Here is a 25,940-nt window from a genome sequence, read left to right as displayed (position 1 = left end):
AATCCAGGACTTTGGATTTGATTGTCTTGTCTCCTTAGTATACTGTGTTCTTTCACAGTTTCTTAATCTTTCCTTCTTTTTCATAACCTTGACAGTTGTACAAAATACTGTATACAGGTATTTTACACAGTGTCCCTCAGGTTGGGTTTGTCTGATGTTTTGTTGTGATTAAACTGGGATTATGAGTTTTAGGGAAAGGATCACAGTGCTGAAGGGCTATTTTCATCATACCATATTAAAGGGTACATGCCATGAATAAGACATATCACTATGAATGTTAACTATGATCACTTGGCTGAGGTAGTGTTTGTCAGGTTTCTCCATTGTCAGTTAGTTTTTCCTCCCTTTTATGTCTGTGTTTTTGGCGTAAGTTACCAAGGTGAGCCCATACTCAAGGGAAGGAAAATTCATTTTTATCTTTGGAGAAGGGAGTATATGCTTATATTATTTGGAATTCTTCTGTAAGGAACATGTGTCCCTTCTTTCCATTTATTTATTTATTCAATCATCTGTTTTTATCAGTATGGATTCGGGAATGTTTATTTTATTTAGGAGTTATAACCCAATGCCGATGTTATTTATTTTTGCTAAAATTGTTCCAACTTTGGCCGTTGGGAATTCTTTCAAGTTGGCTTCTGTAACCTTTTGACACACCCCCATCTTTAAAAAAAAAATAATGGTTTTCTTGCATTCTGACCCTGTAAGTTACACCAGGTTCATGTTGGTGTTTTTTCTGCCTCTGGCCTAGAATCAGTCATTTCTTCTAGGAGCCCTGGCTCCTTTTATTAGAGAGAATGGTATTTAGAAACCAAGATCTAATTGTAGGTGTTTTTGTTGCTACTGGGGTGTCATTGCTTCTAGACCCTCTTAAGAAAGCAGCCCTAGCTCTCTATACTAACCCATGTTACAACATACCTGTACATCTGTGTATGTATTAAATAAATGTGAGTTCATGCTGGCATGTCTGACTCTAACCTAGCACCATAGGGTTCATTCTATCTTTCCTCTCTTGCTTATTTGTAACTTCTTTATCTGACAGGGAGAAACCTTGTTTCCATCATCTACTATTTATTTACTTATGTTTTCAATCCCAGTATACATGCTAGGAAGTTTCATGTATACTGATGGTTTGCTCATTAAGACTTATTTCCTCCTGTTCATGATATTTCTGAAACTTTTTTTTCAGGCTTGCATTGAAGTTTTATATTTTTTAGAGAGGATTTATGTTTGCTTGTGTTAGTTGCTTTCAGGCTGTTTTTTTTTTTTTTCCTTTTAAAAGCAGTTTTTTATTGTGGTATAATATACATAACATGTAAGTTACTGTTTAACCATTTTTAAGGGTATATTTATACAGTTCGTTGGTATTAAGTACATTTATAATGTTGTGCAGCTGCCACCAATATTTATTTTTGGATCTTTTAAATCATCATAAACAAGAACTGTGTACCGGTTAAACAGTAATTCTCCATTTCTCTACTTCCTTTAGCCTCTGGTAACCTTGATTCTACTTTCTGTCTCTATGAATTTACCTATTCTGGGTACCTCATATATGTGGAATCATACAATATTTGTCCTTTTGCGTCTGGCTTATTTCACTTAGTAACTGTTTTCAAGGTTCATCCATCTTGTATCCTGTATCCAATTTGTATCCCTTTAAGGCCGAATAACATTCTGTTGTGGCTGTGTGTGTGTGTGTGTGTGTGAACATATGTACACACATACTATATTGTGTTTATTAATCTGTTGATAGAAATTTGGGTTGTTTCCACCATTTAGCTTACTGTGAATAATGCAACTATGAACATTGGCATACAATTGTCTGTTTGAATACATGCTTTTGTTATTTTAGATGTCTCCCTAGAAGTGAAATTGCTAGCTCATATGGTAATTCTATGTTTAACTTTTTGAGGAACTGCCAAATTCTTTTCTACAGTGCCTGAACTGTTTTGCATTCCCACTAGCAATGCACAAGAGTTGCAGTTTCTCCCACCTCCTAGCCAATACGTGTTGCTTTCCATTTTTAAAGTAAATAATAGCAGCCAGGCAGGGTGGCTTACACCTGTATTCCCAGCACTTTGAGTGGCTGAGGCAGGGAGGATGGATTGAGGCCAGGAGTTCGAGACCAGCCTGGGCAAAATGGCAAGACCTCACCTCTACAAAAAAATTTAAAAATTACCTGAACATGGTGGCATGTGTCTGTGATCCCAGCTACTCCATAGGCTGAGGCGGGAAGATCATTTGGGCCCAAGAGGTCAAGGCTGCAGTGAGCCATGATGGCACCACTGCACTCCAGCTTGGGCTACCTTGCCTCAAAAAAAAAAAAAAAAAAAAAAAAGCTATCCTAATGGGTGAGAAGTAGTATCTCATAATGGTTTTGATTTGCATTTTTTAATGGTTAGTGATGCTGAGCATCTTTTCATGGGAGGATATTTTAATTATGGGTTTTTCATGGCCTTGTAAAGTTGTGAAAATTCTGGCTACAAACCCTAGTTAATTGTGGTCTCTTATGATTAGGGATTTCCTAACTGTCAAGTTTATTCGGGCTGCTGTATTGAAGTCCGTAGACTGAGTAGTCTTTAAACCTCACATTTCTCAGAATTCTGGAAGCTGGGAAGTTAGATCAGGATATCCAGATTCAGTTAAACCTCACATTTCTCAGAATTCTGGAAGCTGGGAAGTTAGATCAAGATGTCCAGATTCAGTATCTGGTAAGGTCCCACTTTTTCACAAATGGTGCCTTCTGGCTGACTCCTCACGGAATGGAAGGGGCAAGCAAGCTCCATTGGGCCTCTTTGATAAGGGCACCAATCCCATTCGTGAGAGCTGTGCCCTCGTTATCTAATCAGCTCCCACAGGCCCCACCTCTTAATACCATCTGTATCTTGGGGTTAGGATTTCACCATATAAATTTGGGAACATTCAGACCATAGCACTGACCATGGGGTGGATGTACTTTGTCTTTAGTTCAACTCAAAAGGCCAGAGCCAAGCATAAGACATCAGAATTATCCCCACTGCCTCTTCAGTGAGTTTTTTGTTCTGTTTTGTTTTTCCCTAGTTCACCCAGTCAGAATGTTGCCCTTCAGCTTGTCTGGTTTTCAGTCTGACATCTCATTTTGCTGGGGCCTTGAGGTTAACCTAATAAAGCCTGGGTTCTAAGGACATCGGGTTTTTGGTCATACGGTACCAAGAGAGAAATGCCATCTTTGGAATTTCATTTAGCTCTCTGGGTTCCCACCTTCTAGTTGTTAATGGATTCAAGGCGTTTCAGCCATGCACTTATAAAATTTTTTAAAATTCATAATGAGCACATTTAGTGTTCTGATCCAGAGTTTTTCAGGTTGTCAAATTTTAACCACATTGCCAAAACAGAAAACCTTGTTTGTTTTTCTTCTGTTAAAAGGCAGGTATCATTGAGTTTAAGGGAGGGTCTAGCAGTCTGGATATAGTTCTCATGAAGAAGGCAAGCAAACTATTTATAGGTACTTATTTCTAGAATCAGTGATCAAAGATGAGATTTAGGGCTGATTTTATATACATACATATTCATGTGCCCTCCATTTTTATTATAGTTTTCTAATCTTGAGTTTCTTTGTGTAGCAAATACATGTATGGATGATTATGAATTAGTAAAAACAGATTTTAATGTCTTCTTTTTCTCTTTGGAGGAAATCAGATGTTTACAAAAAATAGACAAAGGCAAGCAAATTAGAACAAAATCTAGAATAGTCAAAGAGCTTGGGAAATGCTCATATTTGTTTTGTATTGAATAGCTCTATTAATGAATACTTACTGCAGTTTGTTTTTATTTCAGCTTTGGCTAGATCAGAGTCTAAGAGAGATGGAGGTTTTAAAAATAATTGGAGCTTTGATCATGAAGAAGAAAGTGAAGGAGATACAGATAAAGAGTAAGGATTTTTTTTTTCCCTCAGATATTTTATAAGAATAAAACTTCTCATTAGAAAAACAATTTCTATTCTATGAAAATATTTTTAGGAGTATGGTATTCTTAAGAAAACATTTAACTCTTTCACAGTCGCAATTCTTTATTGATAAATAATTTTACTGTTATTTTCTCCATCTTTTGAAATGTATAAATATATGCTTATAGTACGTGTAACCTTACAATTAAAAATTGACTGTACAATGGAAGGCTTCAAAATAAGAAAATTGTTTTTTGTTTTTTAAAAAGGCATTCTGTTCAGGCAGCAATTTGGAAATCCACCATTTATCATGAGTAAGTGAACCCAGATAAGACCCTTGCATTTTGTATGAAAGTTTAAATACTACAGTATCTTTCTTCCCCAGTTGTGACCACCACCCCTACCACATCCATCTTAGGTCAGATTCTTACCAGAGAAAGCAGAACCATTATAAATGATAAACACAGGTGTTTACCCAGACAGAAGTTAAGCAAAGTGTTCATTACACTTTGTTAATCTACTTGGAATGACTGTTGTGTAAAAATTTTAAATGATAGTTTTAACAGAACTTTTTGTTTCTCGGGAGATTTGTTTTTAAAATTCAACATTTAGTTTTTTGGCTGGGCACAGTGGCTCATACCTGTAATCCCAACACTTTGGAAGGCCAAGGCAGGTGGTTCATTTGAGGTCAGGAGTTCAAGATCAGCCTGGCCAACATGGTGAGACCTCATCTCTACTAAAAATACAAAAGAGTAGCTGGACGTGGTGGCACACACCTGTGATCCCAGCTACTCAGGAGGCTGAGGCAGGAGAATCACTTGAACCCGGGAGGTAGAGGTTGCAGTGAACCCAGATCATGCCATTGCACTCCAGCCTGGGCGACAGAGTAAGACTCCGTCTCAGCAAAACAAAAACAAAAACATTGTTTTTAGTTTTTTGATTTATTGATCTGGTTTTCTGCTGGCCAAAATAAACAGCAAATTCAGAGATACACAAATATACACACAAAGTTCTACCAAAACTATAAATATGTTAAAGAAATTTTTATACAAGAAGTCATTCAGAATATATTGGCTAAATATTGTAGGTGCTTCACTTCTGTCTGGGCAACAGCTCCGTTCATCATTACCACTTTATGTGCCTTCACCGATGAGATGTTGATTTGAAGTTTTATTTGAAGGAGAGCTTTGAAATGGTAAGTCTCTCATTTAAAGTCAGTATTTTATGGTTTTCTTTCTTTCATTTCTTTTATACTTTTTCTGATTACTTTAAAATATAAAACAATTATTGTTATATTCGGTATGCATATAGTTTTGAAAAATTAGAATTAAATCTGAAATTAAGCTGCATAGAAAATATACCACTTTTTAAACATGTTTGTAAAATGTTTACGAGAGACTTTATCATTAAAAAAAGTTGGGATGTATATAAACAGTAATAAAACATTTTACATTTTTGTGTAAATATCTAGGACTTTACAATAAATAGCTGAGTTGTCTTCGAAAAGGTTGTATTTGACCTTCTTTGGTGGCAGGTTTACTGTAGTTATACATTTTTTAAAAACTGTCTTTACGGTGCTAGCTGTCCTGTACATTTCATTTCTGAATTGTACTTTTTGGTTCATCATGAGTCTCAGGGACATCAGCTTTTTGAACATGCATCTATTAACATGAACCTGTTAATAGATACATTAGTTTAATCATTTAGAATTTCAGGCCAGTGATTTCTCAATGAAGGGTTGATATTTCCAAGAGTGGTAGAAGTATAACTATTTTACCATGGTAATACCACTGGAATTACTTCCTTTTCATTAGCTAAGGCTTTTTTTCCTTTCAGTTCATTTCTTCGTTTCTCTTTCTACCCTTAATTTTCAATCTAAGACAAAAAGGAAAAATGAGTGAGAATATATAAAATCCATAACTAAATAAACAGAATTATGTGTTCATTTATTGTAGGGTTCAGCAAACTATGATCCATGGGCTAATCTTGTGTGCCACCTAATTCAGTTAATAATTTTTATTGGAACATAGCCACATGTATTGTTTATGGCTGTTTTCATACAACATACGAGTAGCTTCTACAGAGACCATATGGCCTGCAAAGCCTGTGGTCTGGCCCTTTACAGAAAAAGTTTGCTGATTCCCTTAATTAGGTGAGCATAGAGGATAAAACCTCAGAATTTAATATAAGGATTGTGATTGCTACTTAAGGTTTTTTCCCCTTATTTTCTGTGTAGTGGGACAGATCTGCTCAGTGTGGATGAAGATGAGGATTCTGAAACCTCAAAAGGAAAAAAGGCAAGTGTTGCTTAAAATATTTTTTTCTTTTATGTTATATACAAAAAAATTGTTACCTCAAAAGAAGACTTACTATTTTTAAATTATAAACCCTAGTTACCCACTTTCTTCACTCCAGAGGCAAGTGGTGTTCCCAGTTTGTTACTTATCACTTTGGGAATGTTTCATGCATTATAAAGAAGAGAAATATTTCCACCTCCCATGTTACACAATTGGTAATATACGGTGCATGGTTTTTCTGATCTTCCTTTAACTTAATATATTATCTTGGAGACCATCTGTAAGAGTTCATAAAAAGCACCTCATTCTTTTCAGTGAGTGCATAGTATTCCATTGTATTATATACCATTAACCAATTCCACCTATTGATGGATATTTATAGTGTTGTCAACTTTTTAATTTTTTTCTAAAATAATCTGTAAATTAGCCTTCTATATGGGTTATTTTGCACACATACAAGCATATCTGTAGAATGAATTCCTAGAAGTTGCACTGCTTTATCAGGACAGGTCCATTTCTAATTTTGGCATACCAGATTTACACTTGTTCCATCGATATCTGAACGTATCTGTTTCCCCACACATCTATCATAATGTCATCAACCTTTGATCTTTGCCAATGAAAACTAGTATCTCAGTGTAGTTTTAATTTCCATTTTATTTTTTGTGAGGTTGAACATCATTTCATATGTATAGTCTAATTCTTTTTAAAATAATTGTCAGTTAATATCCTTTGCCCATTTTTCTATCTGGTCTTCAGAATATTATTCATAGGAATTATTTTTATATTTAGTCTAAGACACACTTTTTTTCACATTTTGACATCTTTGAAATCTAGATGCATCTTATTAAGATAGCGTGAAATGCTTTAATTATTTTTAAAAAATGTTTTTGGCCAGGTGTAGTGGCTGACACCTGTAATCCTAGCACTTTGGGAAATCAAGGTGGGAGAATTGCTTTAGGCCAGGAGTTTGAGACTACCTGGGCGACATAGTGAGACTCCATCTCTAAAAAATAAAAAATTTTGTGCTGTAGTACATACAATAATGGTGTATTGTATAATAATGTTATAGGTTTGATGAAATAAGGTATTTTGGAGAAATTTGCCCTTTGCTGTGATACTAGTTGCTAATATATATACGTGTGTGTGTGTGTCTTTTTTTTTTGAGACGGCGTCTGGCTCTGTTGCCTGGAATAGAGTGCAGTGGCACAATCTCAGCTTACTGCAACCTCTGTCTCCCAGGTTCAAACAATTCTCATGCCTCAGCCACACGAGTAGCTGGGATTACAGGCATACGCCACCATGCCTGGCTAATTTTTGTATTTTTATTAGAGACCGGGTTTCACCATTTTGGCTAGACTGGTCATGAACTCCTGGCCTCAAGTGATTCTCTCATCTCTGCCTCCGAAAGTGTTGGGATTACAGACGTGAGCCACCGCGCCTGGCCATTACTAAAATTTTAACTCAGTTTTTTCACTAGTCTTTTGTCTTTGCTTATGGTGGCTATTGCCGTGGGGAAAATATATTTCCTTGTGTCATCAGATATATCATTTTTCTTTTAAAGGCTTTTGAGTCTACTGTCTTTGTTCCTAATGATGTTAATTTAATAACTTACTTGGGACTGGGCATGGTGGCTCATGACAGTAATCCCAACACTTTGGGAGGCTTAAGCAGGCAGATCACTTGAGGTCAGTAGTTCGAGACCAGCCTGGCCAACATGTTGAAACCTCATCTCTACTAAAAATAGAAAAATTAGCCAGGCATGGTAGTGGGCGCCTGTAGTCCCAGCTACTTGGGAGGCTGACGAAGGAGAATTGCTTGAGCTCAGGAGGCGGAGGTTGCAAGGAGCTGAGATTGTGCCACTGCACTCCAGCCTGGGTGACAGAGCGAGACTCAGTCTCCAAACAAAAAACAAAACAAAAAAACCCACTTTTATTTGCTTTGTCTTATTAGATATATAAAATAGTTTCACAATAGTAATGCCCACATAATTACTAATAAAATGATTTTCAAATTATTTTGTTTCCTTGTTTTTGGTGACACTAGGAGGTATATGTATAGTCCCACTAGGAATATGTATTTAAATTAGTATATTTTTAAGTAATTTGAAATTGTTTATTTCTGTTTGGTATTCTACCAGCTGAATAGAGAGTTAGGTTTGTTGTTTTATTTTTTTTAATTTTGTTTTTTATAGTGAGGAATTGCATTTTATTTTAATTTTTATTTTTATTATGTAAATTTTTTGGATGGTTTCAGCATCACATCTCAAAAGACGTAATTTTCAGAGAAATCTAATTTTGTCTTGATTCCCTTTATTCTTTTTTCCCTGTAAGTGACTTGTTTTAAAAATTATGTGGCTTAGCTTTTTATATATATATATGTAAGCATATACCACTTTTCTTGGAAAAACTATCCACACTGTTTGTTGACACCTTGATTTTTTTACTTGACAGTATGTTATGTAGATCACTCTACAGCAAAGTATTTACAAATCTTTATCATCCTTTTTATTGTTATATAGTACTTCATTGGATGGATATACTGTAGATATTCAGTTTGTCCCTACTGATGAATAGAGATTTTTTTCCCTAGTCTTTTGCTATTATGTATAAGACTTTACTAAAACCTTGTGCATATATATTTTTTCATATCTGTGTAGTATATTTGTGGGATAGATTCCTAGAATTGAAGTTGCTATTTCAGAGGTGAAATTCACGTGTAGTTTTGCTAGATACTGCCAAATTCCCCATCTATAGGTGTTAACATTAGTCATTCCCACTAGCAGTGTATGACTCTATTTCCCTGTAATCTTGCAAAATATGTAGTCATACTTGAATTTTTGCTGATCTGAACATAGCACCTTCACATATTTCCTGTATTTACAGTGTAAGAATTTAAAGAACTTTTAACATTTACTTTTTTTTCCTTTTCTGGGTTTGTTTTTTCCCTCTGCAACAGCTCTATTTTGTCATAATTTGAGGAAATTTATTTTATTTATTTCTTTATCTGTTGAGACTGAGTCTCACTCTGTTGCCCAGGTTGGAGTGCATGGCGCGATATCGGCTCACTGCAGCTTCTGCCTCCCTAGATTCAAGTGATTCTCCTGCCTCAACCTCCTGAGTAGCTGGGATTACATGCGGACACCGCCAAACCAGCTAATTTTTGTATTTTAGTAGAGGTGGGGTTTCACCATGTTGTTAGGCTGGTCTTCAACTCCTGACCTCAAATGATCTGCCTACCTTGGCCTCCAAAAGTGCTAGGATTATAGGCGTGAGCCACTGTGCCTGTCCTGAGGAAATTACTGAATTTGATGTTTTTCTGTTAATACTATTAAGTTTTTCTTTATAAAGTTATTCATGCTGAAAAACTCTAAGGTTTTTCCCATTGCAGATTTTCCTAGCTTTTATTTTAGCATCTGGATTTCCTGAAGTGCTGCTTTTTAGGTGTTCTTTAGATAGACAAGAAAAAAGCAGAAAAAAAGGAGTGAACTTGGTAGATGAAAATAAGATGTGAGCAGGCACGGTGTCTTTTGCCTGTAATCCCAGCACCTTGGTAGGATGAAGCGGAAGGATCGTTCAAAGCCAGGAGTTTGAAATCAGCCTGGGTGACAAAATGAGACTCTACCAGAAATAAAAATAAAAAATAAAAGATGTTTTCTATCACTAACTTACATAGGGCATTGGTCTTCATGTACACATATGTAGCTTTCAGATTGTTTTTTTTTTTTTTTTTTTTTTTTTGAGACAGAGTCTTGCTCTGTCCCTCAGGCCAGAGGGCAGTGGTGTGATCTCGGCTCACTGCAACCTCCACCTCCCAGGTTCAAGGGATTCTCCTGCCTCAGTCTCCTGAGTCACTGGGATTACAGGCGTGCGCCACCATGCCCGGCTAATGTTTTATATTTTTAGTAGAGACAGGGTTTCACCATGTGAGGCTGGTCTCGAACTGACCTTGTGATCTGCCCGCCTCGGCCTCCCAACGTGCTGGGATTACAGGCGTGAGCCACCGCGCCTGGCCTGCTTTCAGATTTCTTATGATTTTTTGTAAAAGTATATGCTTTATTACATATTTTTTAAATGTAAATATTTATGTTTTAAAGTAAAACCTACAGGACACATTGATTTATTTAGTGAACTCTAAAGATCATTGTGATATGATAGTATCATCTATTTTAAGTATACATGGACCATCTCTTAACAGTTAGAAATTTTATATTGTGCCTTTTCCCTCTTAAGTTCGTATTTCTTTTGTTCAGTTTTCCTGCAGAATCTTAATACGATATACTTTTATGTAATTGAAAATCTTTTTATTATCCTATCACACTTTAATAGAGATATTTTTCACTGAAGATAAACTTCACTGAATCTTAACATTAAGTAAAACTCCTGCTACTAAAGTTTGTTTTTTTAAAAACTGAGTTATCATTATAATTATTAATGAACACTTGATCTAAAAAGTATTATTACAGATATTTATAATTATTAAATTTATTATGCAAAATAATGTTGGAAATTTATCTTTTAAAATGGGGGAGGCTGATGATTTCCCTTTTTATTCATTTAGTTCATCTATTCATGAATCTGTATTATCTGAATGAAACTTTCAGAACAATTTTACTCTTTCTTAAAAATCGACACGTAACAATTGTACATATTTATGGAGGGAAATTTCTTTTTAAACTTTTTTGTTAGATACAAGTGCTGAGAAATCCTGGTTACATTCTAAATAGATAAATATGGAAGTAGTTTTGCTATAGTATTATCATACAGTTCTTTTTTTATTTGAGACAGAATCTCACTCTGTCTCCCAGGCTGGAGTACAGTGGGGCAATCTCGGCTCACTGCAGCCTCTTCCTCCTAGGGTCAAGCGATCCTCCTGCCTCAGCCTCCCAAGCAGCTGGGACTACAGGTGCCTGCCACCATGTCTGACTAATTTTTGTATTTTTAGTAGTTTTAGTGGTTTTGCCATGTTGGCCACCAGGCTGGTCTTGAACTCCTGACCTCAAGTGATCCACCCATCTTGGCCTCCCAAAGTGCTGGAATTACAGGCATGAGCCATCGTGCCTGGCCACAGTTCTTTCCTTTTGAGTTAAATGCCAAAAATTACATAGTAGTCAAACATTTAAAAATTAAAAATAATTTGTAGTCCAGTCATTAGGTATTGGCCTTCCAGATTTTGAGAAATACACTAAAAAAGCTTTACCAAGATTTGAATAGCTAGTATACTTGTTACTTTTAGGTTTCTTTGTTTTGTTTTGTTTTAACCAAACACTCTCAGAAATAATTGGAAAAACTGAAATCTTGTTAATTTCTATATGCTTTTGCCAATACAGCCCTTTTTTTTTTTTTTTTGGAGACAGAGTCTCCTGGCCCCCAGGCAGGAGTGCAGTGGCATGATCTTGGCTCACTGCAACCTTCGCCTTCCCAGGTTCAAGCAATTCTCCTGCCTCAGCCTCCTGAGTAGTTGGGACTACAGGCGTGCGCCACCATGTCTGGCTAGTTTTTGTATTTTTAATAGAAACAAGGTTTCACCATGTTGGCCAGGCTGGTCTCGAACTCCAGACCTCAGGTGATCCGCCCACCTTGGCCTCCCAAAGTGCTGGGATTACAGCTGTGAGCCACCACGCCCTGCCAGATTGAGGATTTAAAAATTGATTACCATGACTAAAGCTACCATGCTTGATAATCCTTCAGAAGATCTTTGTGTGTCCCAGGGATATATACATGTATCTACTTGGATTTTGAATAGCTTACAGGTAACGTATAGGTCTGTCAAGCTAAAGGAAGAAACTGAGGCAAAATTAACATAGTTAATAAGTTAATAGAGTAAAAATTAATATAGTGAGTTTATGTGAGCCACATTTGAGGACTGCAACCTGGGAGCATAGATTTAGGTTGTCCCACATGTATGCTTTAATTAGCAGCAGTTATGAGTGAGTTTTTTAAGGAAAAAAGAAGAGACTATTCCTAAGTTGTTTAACAAGAATTTACATTAAAATAGCTAACAATAGATATTGATTGGCCATACTTTGTATCACAAATTCCTGGAACATGAAGATAATAGGGCCACAATGTGCAACTTGTGATAACTTTTTTTTTTTGAGATGGAGTCTCGCTCTTGCTACCCAGGCTGGAGTGCAGTGGCATGATCTCAGCTCACTGCAACTTCCGTCTCCTGGGTTCAAGCCATTCTTCTGCCTCAGCCTCCTGAGTAGTTGAGATTACAGGCATGTATCACCACACCCGGCAAATTTTTGTATTTTTAGTAAAGACGGGGTTTCACCATGTTGGTCAGGCTGGTCTCAAACTCCTGACCTGAGGTGATCCATCAGCCTTGACCTCCCAAAGTGCTGGGATTACAGGCGTGAGCTGCTCGGCCAACATTTTAGGTAATTTATCTGCTAGTCAGGAAACTACAGGCAAGAAAAAGCACAAAACACCTTTAAATAATTGCCTTTGGGCATAGGTCGGGGACTATGACTGAAGTCCCTTACTTATGTCTCTCTGGGCCTGATAAATTTTGCATATCTCACAGAGCTCAGACTGCTCTGAGCTATTTTTCTTTTCTCAGGTCCATATGGATCATTGGTTTAAACTATTATAGACGGGTTTCTCCATTTGAAAATGAGTGTGGAATTAGGAGAAATCCTTTATTTTAGTTCACAGTGTCTTCATACCTTTCCCCTTCTCTTTCACAGCATCTTCTCTTTGCCTTTGGACTTCTGCAGTTTCACTGTGCTTCTTTTAAGGGATTTATATCTTTTGTTAGTTAAGAAAACATTTTAGTCATTATTTCTGTGGATTTTACCTTTCTACATTATTATTTCTAGACCTTCTAATAGACATAAAACCATCATTTAAAAAAAAAAAAATCCTGTGACCTATATTTTATGTTTAAAAGCAAAAAAGGAAAAAAAAAAATGGCTAATGGAATGAAGAAGTATATCTCTGTACCATATTCTGAGTAATTTCTTTAGCTGTATCTTCCAATTTACTTTTCTCTTTAGCTCTATCTAAGCTGCTATTTAATCCATACATTGTATTTTTTTCTTTTTTTACTTTTTAAAAATTTCAGTGACATTTATCATTTATAGAACTGCTGTTGGTTCTCTTTCAAGGTTGTATTTTCGATAGTGTGTCTAATTTTTTACCGTTTCAATTTCTTTGTTTTTCAGAATTTAAGTGCTTTTAACATACATATGTCTCTAACTTAATGGTTTCTATTAGTTTTTCTTATTATCTGATATTCTTCGGTGCTAAACTTCCTGAGTATCAGTACTTTCCTTAAATTACATGATGTGATAATTTTGGGTGGAAGATAACATTGATAATTTTTACATGTTTAGTATTCTCAATGAACTGTTCATTGATGCAGCAAATACATATTGAGGACAGTGTTCTAAGTGTTGGAGCAAAACAGACTTTTTTGTTCTTGTGGAACTTAAATTCTATTAACTTGCTATGCTTATTAGTTACTTAATGATTAATGTTATAAACAGGAGTTGTCACATTAAGGCTCTACCCTGAAGGCTATTGTCTGTTAGCTACAATGGTTTTTACATTTTTAAATGCTTGGAAGAAAGAATCAAATGAATTCTATTTCATGACATGTGAGCATAATATAAAACTTAAATCTGTGTCCGTAAGTAAAGTTTTCTTGGAAAACAGCCATGCTTATTTATAAATTGTCTATGGCCACTTTTGTGCTACAACAACAGATTTGAATATTTGGACAGAGTTGAGTAGATACAACAGAGACTATATGATCAAGAAAGCCTACAATACTTACTTTTAGCCCTTGGCAGAAAAAGTTTGCTGATCCCTGTATCAGTGTTTCTTTTGTATAAATGTATTTCATAGATTGATATCTGGAGTCCCCCTTGAAGACTCCCAGTGAATGACTGAGACCCCAGAGAATACTGGATATATATCCTAGGATGAAGCATTGATGAAACCATTCCATAAACAGAGTGACTGTCACCCACACATTGATTGTGTTGCCAGGACACAGGCAGATGTTTTTTGTTTTTGTTTTTGGGAGCGTGTGGGTTCTTCAACACTCTGGACAGTAATACCTGGCTTTATCATATGCCCCATAGCATTGCTGCATAGTACCAGAGTTAAGCTGTCCTTTCATGTTTTATGCCCTGGTGCATTTTTATGAATTAATATGTACTTCCCTTGCCTGAGCATTAGTCATAATCTCTGCAAAATTTAAGTGATACCATAGCAGAACTTTAGAGACAATCTTAGTATCTACTAATAGAGGAGAGGTTAAATTAAAATTTTTTTGGAACGCAATTGACTGTTAGTAACTGATACCACAGAAAGCAAAACCATAGGTAAAGGGGGACTACTATGTAGTATTTTTGGATAAGTCCTATGTTAACCAGTCAGGATAGCAAACTCTAGGCTTGCCAATAACTGTCCACTTTGTAGAATTGTCATGAGATTTAGATGATGTAATTCACATAGTATATGACACTAGCAGTTTTCTGGAATAGCTACATTTTGTTATCATTAAATGCAGTGTTATTGAACCTTTGTAAACTGATGTTTCTTTGCAAATAATGTTTATAGTTGCAGGTCTGACATCAGTAAGGTCCATGTTTGTAATTGGTTTTCTAGTCATTTGATCTCTTTTCGAACAAATGGATTCATCTGTTCACAGTAGTTCTCTTGATGCTGTGTTTGCATTACCTGGAAAACTGTCTTAGGCTGGGGTAGGGCGGTGGATTTAAAGTTTTAGGGACTTCCAGACTGAATATATCATCATGATTTTATTAATGGGAGTACTCTAATCTGTGAGATAAATAGCCGTAAATTTTTAAAAACTTATTTACACCTTATTTCTTCCCAGTAATTTGATGTAGATTATCAGATTAGGAGCACAAATAAAATGATAGAAAATCAAAACAATTAGGAGGTGAGTAGATGTGCCAGGATTCTAAAATAATTTATATGTTGTACTTTAATTCAACAGTTGTCTCTGAATTTTCTGGGAACTGAAATTGTGTCCTGTAATTTTATAATTGTATGATAAAAGAATCTTTACAAATTTATTTTGCTCCTTTTGCCCATTATATACTGTGATCTCTCTAAAGTGATTGTTACTGTTATGTTTATATTATTATTTGCATCTATTGAAGTATAAAGTATCAATTTCTGCCTGTACAGAAACTTTGATACTAAGGCAAAAGTTCTTATACAAAAGCACAAGTTGAAATGACAGCCGATTGCCATATTTGGCTGTAGTGTTCTCCAGATAGCAGCAAGGCCTGATAAGCAGGGGAAATGCTTACTTTTTACTCTCTGGAGAAAGCTATCCTAAGATCCTCTACCCTAATTGTCTCAATTTATCTTTGGAGAGATTTACATGAAAAGAAAGTAATATAATAAACCTCCATGTTCCTACAAATTTGCATTGTCTTTAGGAAAAAGAAGTAGGCAGTTGAATTATTTTCTTAAATCCACGCCAATGCTATCCACCATCATTCCCAATAGCTGTATGTTTTTACTACTTTTAAATGGTTTTCAAATAGTTGTTGATAGATTATCACATTGTAGCATTTTTGACTCATATTTCTGGATCTTTTTTTACAGTTAAATCGTCGATCTGAAATTGTTGCTAATAGCTCTGGTGAATTCATCTTGAAGACATATGTAAGACGAAACAAGTCTGAAAGTTTTAAAACTTTGAAAGGCAACCCAATTGGACTTAACATGTTGAGCAACAATAAGAAATTGAGGTATAGGCACTTCACCACACATTCCTACAGAAAAGATAAAGGAAGAGTTTGACACCAAAAACTTAGAAGTTAATAGGCCCAACCTGTACCTTTTCTTCTGAATTTGTCAATAGGGCCAAGAGGTAGCATGGTCCCAGTATGTGGATTCTTTGCTTTGAATCTTAGGAGAAGGATTGATTGCAGTGTCTCTTGTTTCTGAATGCAACATTGCAAGAAATACTTTGTTAGGGTGGGATCTCATGATTTTGCTTTTGTACATTTAGTAGAATCTCAGTCATAATATTTGAAGAAGCACAGTAGAGTGGTGTGGTCGTGTCTCCTTTAGGAAATACTAATCAGGATTGTCTCAGTAGGGGACTTAAAAATTTCTTACTCCTCCTTTTTACAATAGTGAACCACTGTTATTGGTAGGATTGGGTATCAGTAGCAACTCAGAAATAGGGTTGAAAGTCACTTTTATTTCTGCTGTCTCAATTTATACATAGACAAATGAAGTACATAAAAGCTCAGTAACTTTCAAGTCGATGGCAAAATCAGAAATAGTATTTAGGACTCCTGATTTTTATTTTAGTATTCTGCTTTATTTTTTAAATTTTCTCAACCTCCACCTCCCGGGTTCAAGTGATTCTCCTGCTTCAGCCTCCCGAGTAGCTGGGATTACAGGTGCCCACCACCATGCCCGGCTAATTTTTGTATTTGTTATTAGAGACAGGATTTCACCATGTTGGCTGGGCTGGTCTCGAACTCCTGACGTCAGGTGATCTGCTATTTTTAAAATTTTCTTTAATTGAATTGGAAACATTTGAAAGACAAATTCAGGAAATGGAAAATTCCCAAAAGACAATTGGGTTTATCCATAAATTTTTTGTTGTTGTTGGTGAAGGTTTTTGTGTGTTTGTTCAGATTTTAAAAGATTTCTTTTGTAAATGTGTATATAATTTTTCCATGTTCAAGTTATTTTTTGTTTCTTGAATCTGCAGTGAAAATACGCAAAATACGTCATTATGTTCTGGAACTGTAGTTCATGGTAGACGTTTTCATCATGCTCATGCACAGATACCAGTAGTAAAAACAGCAGCCCAAAGGTAAGAATTCTAATTGTCTTTGGTTAGTATATACATGGCATCCTCTTCAATAGGTTTTCACTTTTTTTAACCATTTTTTTTCCTTTGTGAAACCTTACTGTTTTCACTGTCTGTAGAGAGATATATCTCTGAAATAATTCATGACATGAAATTATACTATTTTACATGTTTTGAGTAATCACATTCTGTAAATAGGGAATTTTTCACTAAGACCTATTCTATTGTATTATAATCCAGAGAATCTAAGATGATACTGACACTGATTTACAATGTTGACCTTAAAGTGTTTGACTGAGATATCTTCAGTTGGTAGTTTAGCTCTGCAGAGTAAAATTACAGTTAATACCATACTATCTTTATAAGGCTTATAAGAGTTCATAGCATCAAAACAAGTCACATTAGTTTTAAATGTTGGAGAAAATGTTATTTTGTAGTTTTAGTTAGATTTAGGAGTTCTCATTGATCTTGAAAGTACTGCTTGACTCGAAATAATGAAAGTGACATTTGGGGAACCATTTTTGGAATGTTACATGACCTTTCAGTTGACTGAAATTCTTAGGCTAAAAGAGTTAAATAAATAATCTGTTTATTGCATTATAAACAGTTCCTTATAACTAGTAACATTTAAAGATTTGGCATATATTTTAGACGCTGTTCTTCATTTTTTAAAAATATAAAATCTAGACTGCTCCTCATTTAGAAGACGCATCCTGAACCTTGCTATATTTTTCTGTTTACATAGATATGCTATCAGATCTTTTACTTAAAAATGTTAAGTAACCTCATACTTTATGATAAACCAACCTTTTTTTTTGCCTTAAATATATTATTGTATCAAATAGTGTTCACATAAGATGCTTGAGAAACTTAAAAGGACAAATTACTGTGCAGACCAAAAATTGGCTTACTCTACTGCAAAGTACGCAAACAAATCAAGCTCTCTGGCCTACATATGGCAAAAACATGAGAATAAACAATAAAAGGAGAGTAATTAGGGGAGAGAAAAAGAGTAGACACATTCTCATGCACTGATCATACTAATGGAAACCATTGCTGTTAAAGGTGTCTTAATATTCTGCTAATGTAGTCTAAGTTTGAAATACTAATTTAAACCTTATAATCAATTTAGGTGATTCATTTACAACCAAAATTATTACATTATTTTTGCTTTTGAAGTTATCTGTTAGTTTGGAATTACTAGTGACCTATTCTCCATTCCTCATTTCCTCACTGGTAATGTTAAAAAAAAAACCATTAACAGTCTGGAAATTGGGTTGCGATTTGTTTTACTCTAGGTCTCAACACCTATAACATTTTGCATGTGTATTATTGCTCATTTACATAAAAGATTAGATTCAGTTAATATGTACTAGTATATACTGGTAAAATGTTTCTTTAAAAACAACAACCTGAGTTAATTTGTATTTAAGAAATAATCCTGATTGAAAAATTCTTAACGATTAGGGGCAGTAAAGAAAACTGTATAATCAAGTCAGCAGGACAGATTCTACTTACATTTGTCTTTTATTTATTCTGTAGAAGAATAAGCATTTCTTATTCCAACTGCAGTATGACTGTCACTAAAAAGATTTTGATGTTCAAAGACAAGTCATTTAGAGTTTTTCAGTTTTCTTCCTTCAAAAACATTGAATGATTTTATGCTACATACCAGGCATAGATGAGGTGCATAAAGATGAATATGATAAAATCCCTACCAGTAAAGTTCAAGTTTGATTGCAGTAGAGATTGATTAGGGTACAGAAAGACAAGTAAACAAATGATTACATGCATGGTTAGGGCAGCAGTAGAGATACACAAAATATGTAGTAAAACTACAGAGAAGGGAACAAGAATTTATAAAGGAAACATTAAAGGAGTTTTTGAGTTTACCAGGTAGAAGAGGAAACTGCATGCAGTAGGAATGACGTCTACAAAGGCACAAAGAAAGGCTTTAACTAAGATTTTTGCTTCCAGGGATTTAGCGCAATTGTTAGACTTCAGGTGAGGGTCAACACATTGGCTTTTACAGCTTCTCCTAAATTTTCTTATTTTCTGAAGTCTTAATTTTTTTTTTTTTTAGATTATAGAGATAGGGTTTTGCTCTGTTGCCCAGGCTGGAGTGTAGTGGCACAGTCATAGCTCACTGCAGCCTCAAACTTCTGGTCTCAAGCAATCCTCCCACTTCAGCCTCCTGAGTAGCTAAGACTGCAGGCATGCACCACCGCACCAGGCTAACTTTAAAAAAATTTTTTTTGGAGAGATGTGGTCTCGCTTTGTTACTTAGGCTGGTCTCCAGCTTCAAGCAGTACTGCCTCAGCACCGTAAAGTGCTGGGATTACAGGCCTAAGCCACTGCACCTGCCTCAAGTCTTATAATAATTTGAAATGAAAACAAATGCCATCCATGTGGTAATTCATACATAGTGTATTCTTGGGGTGAGTGGTATATCTTGTCTTTTAAGTAAATCAGACCTGCTAAAATCTGAGTAATTTGTAGTTCTTTAGTAATAATATGGGAACGAGTGCTATACACCTTTTTATCTAAACAGAATGGTGAAGTTTGTTAAAATATCACATTAGATTAGCTAGTCTTTGGGACATAATTAAGATTCCAATCTATTTTCTTACTGCTATTCCAAATGTTAATTAAATTCATATTTAAAAGATAGATTGTTTATACACTAATAATGATAGAGAAGTATGGAAAAAAAAATGCAGAAATTTAAAAGTCTGTAGTTCATACCATCCCTGCCCCTAACTTCAATCAGACTTGTTGAAACAACACATTTTATGGGTTGATGTTTTACTTACACTTTCACTTTTTTTGACTTTTTATTAAGTATAAATAAAAATACTTCTAAGAACCTTATAAGAAATTCTTGTAATTCTTATAAGGTTCTTAGAAGTCTTTTTATCATCTTTATCTTTTAAGTCTTCCCTCCCCCTTAGGGGGAAATGGATGTCTGTGAAAGCATATATAATTCATAAATAGGAGTGTGGGTTCCTGGAATAAGTAATATTTAATTATTAGTGAAAAGCACCATTTTGAGAGGTTTTTTGTGTTTGTTTGTTTGAGACTGAGTCTCGCTCTACTGCCCATGCTGGAGTGCAGTGGCGTGATCTCCACTCACTGCAGCCTCCACCTCCTAGGTTTAAGCAATTCTCAGCCTCCTGAGTGGCTTAAATTACAGGCATGTGCCACCATGCCCAGCTAATTTTTTTTTTTTTTTTGTATTTTTAGTAGAGATGCAGTGTCACTATGTTGGTCAGTCTGGTCTTGAACTCTTTACCTCAAATAATCCACCCACCTTGGCCTCCCAGAGTGCTGGGATTACAGGCTTGTGCCACCACACCTGGCCCATTTTGAGAGAATTTTTGAAGTTGTAAATGAGGTCATTGATACCAGAATTTATCTATTAGTCTTTTTCCCTTCCTTTTCTTTTCTTTTTTTTTTTTAATTTTAAGGCCACAGTTATAGTACTAATTGAAGGTAATTTTTCCTTTCTGTATTGTGTGAAATAGTCCAACAAGAATGTAAGTTGACATTTTTACAAAGTCCTACGTTACGAATAATGACTTTTCCCTGTTTTTTATGTTTTATTTTAATATGTAAGCAACTCTAGGGCAGGACTTGATAAAAACACATATTGAAGGTACCTTAAGAATGCCATGACTTGTTAATCAGATACATTATAATGAATGCATTTTTTCTCAAGGATAAGAAAAATGAGCATTGGTGTGTGTCTTTGTGTGTATATATATATTTTTATTTTTACTGTTTTCCTTTTCCTAACTCCCTTGGCTTATTGGGAAGTATTATACCTAACCTGTTTCTTCTACCTCTGTTCTTCTATTTCCTTTCCTCTGTACAGGTGAGTATAAAAAACAACAGAGGCCTGGCGTGGTTGACTTAGACCTGTAATCCCAACACTTTGGGAGGGCAAAATATGAGGATAGCCTGAGCCCAGGAGTTCGAGACCAGCCTTACCAACATGGCGAAACCTTGTCTCTATAAAAAATACAAACATTAGCTAGGCATAGTGGTGCACACCTGTAGTCCCAGCTCCTCAAGGTGGGAGAATCACCTGAGCCTAGGGAAATCAAGGCTGCAGTGAGCTGTGATTGTGCCACTGCACTCCAGCCTGGGTGACAGAGCCAGACCCTGTCATCTCAAAAACAAAAACAAGAGAGTACTAAACTGTTCTTGTTTCTTGGGCACAGCAGTATAGAATCGGAAGTGGCTACGTTAGGTATTAATGCCTAACTTTTGGTTTTCATTTTACTTTTTCTGGATTTTATAATCCAGCTATATAAGAAATAAATACATAGGATAGAACAGACTAGATTTAAACTTTTATGTTTATATTTTGCCTCGCTTCTTTAATAGGGATGTGATTATATTCCCTTGTTTTTCTGTCATTTATCTAACATTTTATGTGTTATTTTTTAATAGCAAAGAGAAAATTTCAGATATATTAATGTACATTTATAATGATTCTTTTCCTTTTGAAAATTTTTTTAAAATTTGTATTTTTTAATGTGTTCATGTAAAAACAAGTTACTATATATTTTTTTCTTCATTTGCTAGGATTAAATCGGTGTTTTAGTTGCATACTCCACATGATAGGAGTATGAGAACTGATATAGGAATTTGGGGATTTTGTAAATTATGCTTTGCTTACAGTTAGTTCCAAATATTTTGTTCCTTTTATAATAAGGATAAATAATATTAGACATGAATCTCATTTTCTTCTAAATTGAGGGCTTATATAATTTCATTATTGAGTAATTGATGTTAATAGCTTTTTGGAGTTTTCATGAACTATGGAGAAGGGTGGAACTTTTATACATCGGACTTGTGATAAGAAGCCATGATTTTAAATTATAGGCCTTTCCTTGTGTCCCAAATCATATACCATATTTAATCTAAGACTTTTGTGCAAAAGTTTCAGCCTTAAAAATTTTTTACTCCAAAGGAAATAATCATACCTGATATTAGGATCAGTCTGGAACCAATAAAAATTTTATAACTTCTAGGAAATGCTATTGTTTCTTAAAGACTAATTCTGTAACAGCAGTAGTCTCCTCCTCATTTGTGGTTTTGATTTAACCATTCCCTTATTAGTAGATACTGAGATTGTTTCTCAATTTGCTGTGATATCATTATTGAATTTTTCAGATACTGAGAATTATGTTCAGGCGAGAGAAGTACATACTATTCATAAAAGTACAAAGGAGGTACCATGGCATTAAACATGAAAGGACAGGCTAACTCTTGTGCTATGTAGCAACACTCTCAGGCATATAATAAAACTAGGTGTAGTATACAGCGCAAAAAACCCATGTGCTCACAAAAGCATTTGCTCGTCTTCTGGCAATGTAATCAGAAAGTGTGGTTGATACCCATTTTGTTTATGAAATGTTTTTACCAATGCTTCATTTTGGTATATTGGATTCGGTACTATCCTCAGTTTCAGGCACCCATTGGGGGTCTTGGAAAGGATCCTTAGAGAATAGCAGGGAATATTGAATTCTAACATATCTTCAAGTATTTGATTGTTAAAGACCTTTCAAGATTTTTTTATATTTTAGTGTATTCATCTTCCTGTTAAATATCTAAAAAGATTGTTTATTTTGTATATTGACAGAAATCGAAAAACAATTTAGACATGACTCAAAACATAGTATATTATATATATATAATGTATTTAAAACAAGTTGATCACATTATAGTTTTGCCTTAATGACTATAGTTACTACAACTACAGTGATATATCAACAATGAGGTCTTGCCTCTTACATTTTTTTTCTTTTTCATGTTTTAAGCAGTCTGGACCGAAAAGAAAGGTAAGCTTAATATTGAAGAAATTAGAGCATGGATGTAGTGGTAAAATATAAAAGTATTTATATGTTTTGAAAAATATTTGTTGAATTAGAGTTTACAATTAAAGCTTTTTTTAATTTTAAATTTTTAGTTGACTTGTAATAATTGTACATATTTATGGAATACAGAGTAATATATCAATACAGGTATACAATATGTAATGATCAGATCAGGGTAATTAGTATATCTATCACCTCAAACATTTTTTGTTTCTTTGTGTTGTCAGCATTCAAAGTCCCTTTTTCTGGCTTTTTGAAAACATAAAATAAATTATAGTTAACCATATTCACCCTATAGTGCCACAGAAAGTGAGAACTCATTTTTCCTGTCTAGCTGTAATTTTGTATTTGTGAACCCACCTCTCTCCATCCTCTCCTCCCCGACCCTTCCCAGCCTATCGTTTCCACAGTTCTACTCTCTATAATAAAAGGAAACTTGTTGACAGTACAACATGGTATTTGGCTTATATAGGTGGTATTTGAGGCTCATTCTGAATGTACATTTTTCTATGAGTGGTTATATATATTTATGCTAATAAGTGACTACTTTCTTTTAAAATAGAATATTTCAGTGCTTTAGTAAAATTGCTTTCAGTCACATCATCAAAATCTTTGTCATTATATTTTAGTGATAATACTCTTGTTTTTATGCTTTAATAGACTGGGGGAAGGGGAGGGAAATGTATTAGAACACCTTAAGCTTAGAGTTAAAACTTTAAACATCAAGTGTCTTCTCTTCTGACTGAAAAGTTTGTAAGAGGATTTTGTGATCAGTCTTCTATCATTATTTGTTCTCTTTGTAAGAACACTGGCAGACACATGTTGTTCTTTTAGAGGATATTTGAATGGTATAAATGGCATGGAAAAGTGTTTAAGAAAACACACACATTTCTTTGAACATTTCAAAGTAAAATGATCATAATTGTTCTAAAGTGGGTATCCATAAGAGTAGCTTCTCTGGACTGAGCATGGTGGCTTACGCCTATAATCTTAGTACTTTGGGAGGCCAAAGCGGGAATATCTCTTGAGCCCAGGAGTTCCAGACTAGCCTGGGCAACATAGGGAGGCCCCATCTCTACAAAAAAATAAAATAATTGGCCTGGTGTAGGTAGTAAGACAGTAAACAAACTGGAAAGTCCAGCTATTTTTAATTTCCAACCAAACTGTTGAATCAGTTAAAAAAAAAAAGGAGTCTGTAGTGCCTTTCAAATGCCTGAATTTTGACATTTGTACATCAGCTGATGGATTAGTATTTTGAATTGCTATGTGATGGCTCTGCATGGGCATGGTGGCCAGCGCTTCAGTTTTGACCCCATTACCATCCTTGGTGATGACATGGACAGCAGTGTTTCTACAATTGTTTGAAATGGTAAATATGTTTTTGGTTACATGCTGCCTTTTAGGCATACGCTTTTATTCATTCCAAGTATTTATCAAACCTACTGTTACAGGCATAAAGATACAGTGATGAACAAAGCAGACAAGATCCCCACAGTCCTGTAGTTTACATTCTTATGGGACAAAGACTAATACTGAACACGTAAAACATGAAATAATAATTTCCATGTAGAGAAGTGTAATGGGTTGATGTGATAGACCGACAGTATGATTTCTTTAAATTACATATTCAGGGAAACTCTTTACTACGAAGCTAACATTTAACTAAAGACTAAATGGGGAATTGGCAATGCCACGATCATAAGAATGGCTTTTCCAGATAGAGAAGAGGTTGTGCTAAGTTACTAATCCAGGAATGAGTTTGGCATGTCAAAGAACAGAAAAAAGGGGCCACTAAGGCTGGAGCTTAGAGAGCAAAGGAGACAATGTTATGAGATGGGTTTGGAGAGACTGGCTGGGACCTAGGTCATAAAAGGCTTTGTAAGGTGATCTGAAGCATTTGGATTTTATATTAGTGCAAGAGAAGCTTTCAGAGCATTTAAGGTAGGGAAGTATTGTTACCTGATAAATATTTGAGATTTTTAAACAGTCTTTTGCATGTGATTTATAATTTGGCATAAACAGAAGTTTAAATCAGTGGCAATTCAGTTAGAGAGGCAAGTTCTTCTCTAAATAGAGGTGTGTTGCAAAGGAAAATCAATAATAGTCTGTAAGTACTCAAAACTATCTCAGCAAGGTCTAGGAGTTGGATAGGTAGAAAGACAGAGGTAAAACCAATCTTTTTGGCAGGGGAGGTGGGGATTGGGAGGGTTAAGGTGGAAAAATAAAAAGATTTTGAAGGTCTCATCCCATTAGGGATGTAATGTAATTTGCTTGAGGAAATCATTTGAATCTTGGTAACTGTAATAAGCATTGAGAGGGAAGGTAACTATATTCATTTGTTAAATTCAGTAAGGAAGCAAAAGAGTATGTTGTGCAATGTTGTATAAAAATAGAAAAGAGGAAACAAAATGAAATAATAAACATAAATAGAAATATAAAAAGTAATAGAGTAAAATGAAAAGAAAACAAGTCCTATCAGCAGTTATAATAACTGTAGTCAGTATATTTAATGAAAGACGTGCTGATTTGATTAAACCTAGCTATACTACATTGTTTACAAGCATCATACTAAAATAACAATGTGAAAGTAAGTTCAGAGCCACAAGAGATGCAAACAAAAAGAAAACATGAGTGGAATTTTAATAACAAGGGAGATGGAGTTAAGGATTAAAAGCAGTAGACAGGATAAAGGAGCACATTTTGTAATAGGCACGGTTTATGGGAACATAACAAGTAAATGTAAAGCCTCCCCTAAAATAGTTAAAATTCAAGAAATTCAACATGGTAAAACCCTGCCTCTACTAAAAATACAAAAATTAGCCAGGTGTGGTGGCATGCGCCTGTAATCCCAGCTACTTGGGAGGTTGAGACATGAGAATTGCTTGAACCCGGGAGGCGAAGGTTGCAGTACGCCAAGATAGTGCCACTGCACTCCAGCCTGGGTGACAGAGCAAGGCGCCATCTCAAAAAAACGAAAACAATAGAATACAATTGTCGGAGACTTTAATA

General features: G+C 35.1%; 1 protein-coding gene across 6 annotated transcripts in view; it reads left to right on the top strand.

Annotated features, from left to right (window-relative positions):
* Nucleotides 1-25,940, top strand: part of SENP6 (SUMO specific peptidase 6) — a 118,455-nt gene that overhangs the window by 16,373 nt on the left and 76,142 nt on the right. The window contains exons 2-7 of one of the 6 annotated variants that reach the window (XM_030809312.1): nt 3,814-3,907; nt 4,192-4,236; nt 6,159-6,219; nt 15,819-15,964; nt 16,945-17,049; nt 22,878-22,895. In XM_030809312.1, the coding sequence (XP_030665172.1) occupies nt 3,814-3,907; nt 4,192-4,236; nt 6,159-6,219; nt 15,819-15,964; nt 16,945-17,049; nt 22,878-22,895 (469 nt within the window). Of the gene's footprint in view, nt 1-3,813; nt 3,908-3,996; nt 4,237-4,815; nt 5,118-6,158; nt 6,220-15,818; nt 15,965-16,944; nt 17,050-22,874; nt 22,896-25,940 lie in introns of those variants that run through there. The other 5 variants (XM_030809311.1, XM_030809315.1, XM_003271132.3 and 2 more) reach the window with 5 other exon arrangements.

The sequence above is a fragment of the Nomascus leucogenys genome, chromosome 3 (assembly GCF_006542625.1).
Source record: "Nomascus leucogenys isolate Asia chromosome 3, Asia_NLE_v1, whole genome shotgun sequence".
Taxonomy (NCBI): domain Eukaryota; kingdom Metazoa; phylum Chordata; class Mammalia; order Primates; family Hylobatidae; genus Nomascus; species Nomascus leucogenys.
The sequence above is the reverse complement of the archived record's forward strand: the minus strand, read 5'-3'. Positions and strand labels throughout refer to the sequence as shown.